Source organism: Mustela nivalis (genome assembly GCF_964662115.1).
Source record: "Mustela nivalis genome assembly, contig: HAP1_SCAFFOLD_2243, whole genome shotgun sequence".
In the NCBI taxonomy this organism is placed as follows: domain Eukaryota; kingdom Metazoa; phylum Chordata; class Mammalia; order Carnivora; family Mustelidae; genus Mustela; species Mustela nivalis.
The window spans coordinates 8,128-16,129 of NW_028134422.1; the positions used below are offsets into that span (position 1 = coordinate 8,128).

Consider the following 8,002-nt stretch of genomic DNA (forward strand, 5'->3'; position numbering starts at 1 on the left):
ATGACCGAATCGTGCTGCTCCCCTTGCTGCCAGCCTACGTGCTGCAGGACCACCTGCTGCAGGACCACCTGCTGCCAGCCCAGCTGCTGCGGGTGCGGCGGTGGCTGTGGACAAGGCGGCTGCGGGTCCAGCTGCTGTGGGTCCTGCTGCTGCCAGCCTTGCTGCTGCCGCCCAACTTGCTGCCAGACCACCTGCTGCAGGACCACCTGCTGCCGGCCCAGCTGCTGCGGGTGCGGCGGCGGCTGCGGGTCCAGCTGCTGTGGGTCCTGCTGCTGCCAGCCTTGCTGCTGCCGCCCAACTTGCTGCCAGACCACCTGCTGCAGGACCACCTGCTGCCGGCCCAGCTGCTGTGTGTCCAGCTGCTGTCAGCCCAGCTGCTGCGGGTCCAGCGGCTGCGGACAAACTTGCTGTGGCTCCAGCTGCTGTCAGCCAGCCTGCTGTACCCCTGTGTACTGCACGAGGACCTGCTACCACCCCACCTGTTGCTGCTTGCCTGGATGCCTCGCCCAGGGCTGTGGATCCAGCTGCTGCTAGCCTGCTTGCCAGCCAAACCGCCGCCATAACGCCTGCTGGAGGACCACCACAGACCCACGGCGGCCGCGGCCACCCCTGCTGCGTGTCCGGCGGCTGCCACACTTCCTCCTGACAACCGCCTCACCAACAACCCACAACGGCACACAGCACCGATTGGCCAGCGGGGAAACGGACACTGCCAAACGTTGCCCAAACCCAGCATGCAGTCGCCAACATTTCCGCTACTCACCTGCCTGTTCAAAGCCTTGGGAAGTGGCTGGAGGAAGTGTGGACCACTTCTCCTGATTCTCTTCTTCCTCAGGTCTTGGGAGTCCCCTGCCAGCGTCATGCATCCGGACATGGAGTCAAGATCTCTGCCCTGACTCCACAGTCAAGATGGTCATCCTGCCTGATGACCTTGGAGAAATAAAGCCCCTCACACCTGGTAGAAATGCATTCTTTTGCAACTATTGGTGTCTGCGCAAGGAGGGTTTCCTTCTCGGTGTATTCATGGTCCTTGGATGCTGATTTCTTCCTGTCGGGACCCTTCTGCATGTCTCCCTAGACACAGGGACTCTCACATGAGTGTCTTAATAAATCCAGTACCGATCTGCATACCATAACGCTGTCCGTGTCCCCGTACGTCATGCGCGACCAAACGGTTTCTGTACAGGTCAAAGCCCACATGCACTAATTACCCGTTTGGAGACTCCTAGCCTGCCCCCACAAATTCCTATCTCCATGTGAGGATGAGGGAATCTAGGGACGTTCTGTCCCAGAGCTGAGCTGACAGGGAAGCACTCAGGCGCCAGGCTACGTCTCCGGCCCTTGCTCAAGGGCGTTCACATACCCAGGAGCAGGCGAGTTAGGCAACAGCCTGGGCCAGAGCACCAGCAAGATGCTGGTCCGAGGGTCTTCGAGGCCCGCGGAGGTCCTCTTGTCCTGTAGATGCGGGTGATATCTGGGACAAAGTGGTAGACAGCCGAGTGGCACCACGCAGGGACCTCCAGCCCAGTGTCACGGCAGCGGCCTTGCCCGTTAGAGCTCCTGGGAACACGGGGGCCCTTTCGCGGTGGTCGGCACCAGCCTGCGCAACGTGCACTCCTCCCGCTCAGAGACAGGGGAGCCTGCGGAGGCCTCGCGCCCGTGGGCCGCGTCTGCACACGCACATCTCCCGGGGTCATGGAAGGCCCATTCTGCTTGTGCCTTCTGGTCCTCACGACCTCGGCGGGAGGCGGGATCGGGGGGCGGGGGTGGCAGGGGTGTGCAGCGACTCGGGCAGTTTTGGGACAAACACGTCATGCTCCGCAACTGGCACGCGATATGGCCTCAGGATCTACAGGGCACCGAGAAAAGGAAGGACGGGGGACGTCACCGACCGAGAGCCCCTGCGCTGGGCGTGTGTGTTGCCTTGGAGTAATCCGTGAGCTCGGAAGCGCTGAAGGGAAGCAAACAACCTCCGGCCTCTGGGGAAGGAACCGTGAAGCGCTGGAGGGAAACCAACGGGCCTCTTCTGGGGATGGGTGGGGGTGAGACCCACGTGAGGAGGAAGAAAGAGAAAAGAGCCTGGGCCTTCGCCGGAGTCCCGACAGATCCGAGGCCGGCGCCTCTGGTCCCGCACTCATGCACGACGCTGCCTCGGCGCTCAGCGATGTGAGGCCGGATCCAGGCTCTGACGGGAAGGGCAGATGAAGGCCCTGGGTCACTTCCCGCGGGCAGTGGACGGACCTCTGAGGGGCTAGGACGGCTTCTGTCCCGGGCACCCACCAGCCCTGGAGACCAGCTATCCAGGAGGCTCTCAACAGACTGCCAACGCCGCACTTGCCTCTTGCTGGTTCTTAGGAGTTGGGGGATTGTGAGCTGTGCTGAGAAATGAGAAACGGACAGGACCTGGGCTGCTCCCTACTTGCTAAGTACCGGCCAGATGCTTCATGTACATTTTCTTGAATTCCTGAAGTAATTTTCAACTTAGGGCTCAAGGTTCCCGCTGCAGGGATCAGGAACTCAAGACCGAGATGGCTGAAAGTCACGTCAGCGCATGGTACCTCCCAGAAGAGACACTGAAGAACAGCGACCAGGCACGTAGCTTCACTGGGGAGGTTAGATGCCAGTGGCCGGAGGGCGGGAAAGCGACGCAGGCAAGACGCACTGTCAGTCCAGGGTCCCAGCTTGCACGGGAAGCTTATACCCGAGAGCGAGATCAGAAAGGACGTAATACACTCATTGGGATTCCCCTAATTCAGCGACAAGGGAGCTGGCATCTCGACAAACCGGCTCTCCAGAAGCACTGGTTGAGCATTTCTCTCGGTGTGGCATGCACTGGCAGCGTGCCATCCTGCTGCGCCATGAAAACGGCCACGAGGCCCAGAGATGCGGATCTGCGGGGTAGAAGTTGTCCCGAGCACAGGAAGATGCGAGATACACGGCTGGCATATTGAAGGCGCCATCCCCAGTCTACGGTCTTCTGCTCTCAGACCCAGTATTTCCTTCTTCACGATGGTGGACAGGCACACATTTGTATAAGAGGAAGACACAGGAGGAAGAGGAAGGAAGAGCGGAGGAGGAGGGAGGCAGGGAGACAGGGAGGTAGACGGACGCAGGCAAGAAGGGAGGAAGAGAAAACGAGAACTGTATACCCAGTGACGCTGGGGAACAGGCTTGGCGGGTTAACAAGGACAGGACGAGAGTCTCCAACTCATCCCGTTATCCCCCGAACTGCCCCACTTGTGTCTCGGACGGTCCCACGCCGTGGAAAAGCCCTCTGCTTTGCTGCGTGACGCGGGACTGCTGTCTCTCAGGAAGTTCGGTGACTGCTGCTTGCTTCGTCTGGGTGTCCTGCGGCTGTTTCTATCGCCCTGCTTGATTCTGCCTTCACAGACGGAGGAGATGAACTCGCATATCCTGCAGCCCAGAGTCTTTGATCGCACTGGGATATGCAGCTGGGGGTGGGGGGTGGGGGCTCCAAGAGACAGATGCCTGTGGGAGTCTGGAATCCGGCTTGGTGGGGAAACCGTCTTGGGCTCAGGCATGACTTCGGCTCATCGCTAGGCATGTTGCCACTTCCTCACGAGGCATGCTGCCAGTCTACATGTAAGCCAGGGACCAGCGCCGGGGAAGGACCGCCAAGCCGACTCGACAACCTCTTCCCAGGCCAGTGGGACTTGTAACACACAATGAAATTCATAGAGCACGAACGCAGATGCTGATGTGACCACCTTGTTTTCATCTGAAATGTTTCCACGAGTTCTCCCCAATTAAGAAACACGTTAAGCACTTATTTGCTAAAGATTCCTAACATTAGGGGGAAAAAAACTTCCTCTTCTTCCATTCCCGCATCATCAGGAAAACAATGTCAACAATGGGCAAGGAAGTCATGCCCATTGGTCCAAATGTGGGGACCCGGTGCATAAAATCCCCCCAGGAGGACGAGACAAATGAATCTGAGAAACTCACCTCGGAACAGAAGCTCCCCCTCCACCTGTGACACCATGACCGAATCGTGCTGCTCCCCTTGCTGCCAGCCTACGTGCTGCAGGACCACCTGCTGCAGGACCACCTGCTGCCAGCCCAGCTGCTGCGGGTGCGGCGGTGGCTGTGGACAAGGCGGCTGCGGGTCCAGCTGCTGTGGGTCCTGCTGCTGCCAGCCTTGCTGCTGCCGCCCAACTTGCTGCCAGACCACCTGCTGCAGGACCACCTGCTGCCGGCCCAGCTGCTGCGGGTGCGGCGGCGGCTGCGGGTCCAGCTGCTGTGGGTCCTGCTGCTGCCAGCCTTGCTGCTGCCGCCCAACTTGCTGCCAGACCACCTGCTGCAGGACCACCTGCTGCCGGCCCAGCTGCTGTGTGTCCAGCTGCTGTCAGCCCAGCTGCTGCGGGTCCAGCGGCTGCGGACAAACTTGCTGTGGCTCCAGCTGCTGTCAGCCAGCCTGCTGTACCCCTGTGTACTGCACGAGGACCTGCTACCACCCCACCTGTTGCTGCTTGCCTGGATGCCTCGCCCAGGGCTGTGGATCCAGCTGCTGCTAGCCTGCTTGCCAGCCAAACCGCCGCCATAACGCCTGCTGGAGGACCACCACAGACCCACGGCGGCCGCGGCCACCCCTGCTGCGTGTCCGGCGGCTGCCACACTTCCTCCTGACAACCGCCTCACCAACAACCCACAACGGCACACAGCACCGATTGGCCAGCGGGGAAACGGACACTGCCAAACGTTGCCCAAACCCAGCATGCAGTCGCCAACATTTCCGCTACTCACCTGCCTGTTCAAAGCCTTGGGAAGTGGCTGGAGGAAGTGTGGACCACTTCTCCTGATTCTCTTCTTCCTCAGGTCTTGGGAGTCCCCTGCCAGCGTCATGCATCCGGACATGGAGTCAAGATCTCTGCCCTGACTCCACAGTCAAGATGGTCATCCTGCCTGATGACCTTGGAGAAATAAAGCCCCTCACACCTGGTAGAAATGCATTCTTTTGCAACTATTGGTGTCTGCGCAAGGAGGGTTTCCTTCTCGGTGTATTCATGGTCCTTGGATGCTGATTTCTTCCTGTCGGGACCCTTCTGCATGTCTCCCTAGACACAGGGACTCTCACATGAGTGTCTTAATAAATCCAGTACCGATCTGCATACCATAACGCTGTCCGTGTCCCCGTACGTCATGCGCGACCAAACGGTTTCTGTACAGGTCAAAGCCCACATGCACTAATTACCCGTTTGGAGACTCCTAGCCTGCCCCCACAAATTCCTATCTCCATGTGAGGATGAGGGAATCTAGGGACGTTCTGTCCCAGAGCTGAGCTGACAGGGAAGCACTCAGGCGCCAGGCTACGTCTCCGGCCCTTGCTCAAGGGCGTTCACATACCCAGGAGCAGGCGAGTTAGGCAACAGCCTGGGCCAGAGCACCAGCAAGATGCTGGTCCGAGGGTCTTCGAGGCCCGCGGAGGTCCTCTTGTCCTGTAGATGCGGGTGATATCTGGGACAAAGTGGTAGACAGCCGAGTGGCACCACGCAGGGACCTCCAGCCCAGTGTCACGGCAGCGGCCTTGCCCGTTAGAGCTCCTGGGAACACGGGGGCCCTTTCGCGGTGGTCGGCACCAGCCTGCGCAACGTGCACTCCTCCCGCTCAGAGACAGGGGAGCCTGCGGAGGCCTCGCGCCCGTGGGCCGCGTCTGCACACGCACATCTCCCGGGGTCATGGAAGGCCCATTCTGCTTGTGCCTTCTGGTCCTCACGACCTCGGCGGGAGGCGGGATCGGGGGGCGGGGGTGGCAGGGGTGTGCAGCGACTCGGGCAGTTTTGGGACAAACACGTCATGCTCCGCAACTGGCACGCGATATGGCCTCAGGATCTACAGGGCACCGAGAAAAGGAAGGACGGGGGACGTCACCGACCGAGAGCCCCTGCGCTGGGCGTGTGTGTTGCCTTGGAGTAATCCGTGAGCTCGGAAGCGCTGAAGGGAAGCAAACAACCTCCGGCCTCTGGGGAAGGAACCGTGAAGCGCTGGAGGGAAACCAACGGGCCTCTTCTGGGGATGGGTGGGGGTGAGACCCACGTGAGGAGGAAGAAAGAGAAAAGAGCCTGGGCCTTCGCCGGAGTCCCGACAGATCCGAGGCCGGCGCCTCTGGTCCCGCACTCATGCACGACGCTGCCTCGGCGCTCAGCGATGTGAGGCCGGATCCAGGCTCTGACGGGAAGGGCAGATGAAGGCCCTGGGTCACTTCCCGCGGGCAGTGGACGGACCTCTGAGGGGCTAGGACGGCTTCTGTCCCGGGCACCCACCAGCCCTGGAGACCAGCTATCCAGGAGGCTCTCAACAGACTGCCAACGCCGCACTTGCCTCTTGCTGGTTCTTAGGAGTTGGGGGATTGTGAGCTGTGCTGAGAAATGAGAAACGGACAGGACCTGGGCTGCTCCCTACTTGCTAAGTACCGGCCAGATGCTTCATGTACATTTTCTTGAATTCCTGAAGTAATTTTCAACTTAGGGCTCAAGGTTCCCGCTGCAGGGATCAGGAACTCAAGACCGAGATGGCTGAAAGTCACGTCAGCGCATGGTACCTCCCAGAAGAGACACTGAAGAACAGCGACCAGGCACGTAGCTTCACTGGGGAGGTTAGATGCCAGTGGCCGGAGGGCGGGAAAGCGACGCAGGCAAGACGCACTGTCAGTCCAGGGTCCCAGCTTGCACGGGAAGCTTATACCCGAGAGCGAGATCAGAAAAGACGTAATACACTCATTGGGATTCCCCTAATTCAGCGACAAGGGAGCTGGCATCTCGACAAACCGGCTCTCCAGAAGCACTGGTTGAGCATTTCTCTCGGTGTGGCATGCACTGGCAGCGTGCCATCCTGCTGCGCCATGAAAACGGCCACGAGGCCCAGAGATGCGGATCTGCGGGGTAGAAGTTGTCCCGAGCACAGGAAGATGCGAGATACACGGCTGGCATATTGAAGGCGCCATCCCCAGTCTACGGTCTTCTGCTCTCAGACCCAGTATTTCCTTCTTCACGATGGTGGACAGGCACACATTTGTATAAGAGGAAGACACAGGAGGAAGAGGAAGGAAGAGCGGAGGAGGAGGGAGGCAGGGAGACAGGGAGGTAGACGGACGCAGGCAAGAAGGGAGGAAGAGAAAACGAGAACTGTATACCCAGTGACGCTGGGGAACAGGCTTGGCGGGTTAACAAGGACAGGACGAGAGTCTCCAACTCATCCCGTTATCCCCCGAACTGCCCCACTTGTGTCTCGGACGGTCCCACGCCGTGGAAAAGCCCTCTGCTTTGCTGCGTGACGCGGGACTGCTGTCTCTCAGGAAGTTCGGTGACTGCTGCTTGCTTCGTCTGGGTGTCCTGCGGCTGTTTCTATCGCCCTGCTTGATTCTGCCTTCACAGACGGAGGAGATGAACTCGCATATCCTGCAGCCCAGAGTCTTTGATCGCACTGGGATATGCAGCTGGGGGTGGGGGGTGGGGGCTCCAAGAGACAGATGCCTGTGGGAGTCTGGAATCCGGCTTGGTGGGGAAACCGTCTTGGGCTCAGGCATGACTTCGGCTCATCGCTAGGCATGTTGCCACTTCCTCACGAGGCATGCTGCCAGTCTACATGTAAGCCAGGGACCAGCGCCGGGGAAGGACCGCCAAGCCGACTCGACAACCTCTTCCCAGGCCAGTGGGACTTGTAACACACAATGAAATTCATAGAGCACGAACGCAGATGCTGATGTGACCACCTTGTTTTCATCTGAAATGTTTCCACGAGTTCTCCCCAATTAAGAAACACGTTAAGCACTTATTTGCTAAAGATTCCTAACATTAGGGGGAAAAAAACTTCCTCTTCTTCCATTCCCGCATCATCAGGAAAACAATGTCAACAATGGGCAAGGAAGTCATGCCCATTGGTCCAAATGTGGGGACCCGGTGCATAAAATCCCCCCAGGAGGACGAGACAAATGAATCTGAGAAACTCACCTCGGAACAGAAGCTCCCCCTCCACCTGTGACACC

At 59.3% G+C, this 8,002-nt stretch overlaps 2 protein-coding genes across 2 annotated transcripts; both read left to right on the top strand.

Moving 5' to 3' along the window:
* On the top strand, positions 1–965 carry LOC309858350 (uncharacterized protein; the record flags this gene model as incomplete). Its single annotated transcript, XM_082751036.1, has 1 exon — positions 1–965. One exon carries the CDS (start codon positions 1–3, stop codon positions 532–534), a length of 534 nt encoding a protein of 177 aa, XP_082607162.1. The 3' UTR covers positions 535–965.
* Positions 966–4,001: 3,036 nt separating this feature from the next.
* On the top strand, positions 4,002–4,966 carry LOC309858351 (uncharacterized protein; the record flags this gene model as incomplete). Its single annotated transcript, XM_082751037.1, has 1 exon — positions 4,002–4,966. The coding sequence occupies one exon, from the start codon at positions 4,002–4,004 to the stop codon at positions 4,533–4,535; it is 534 nt and encodes a 177-aa protein (XP_082607163.1). The 3' UTR covers positions 4,536–4,966.
* Positions 4,967–8,002: the final 3,036 nt, after the last annotated feature.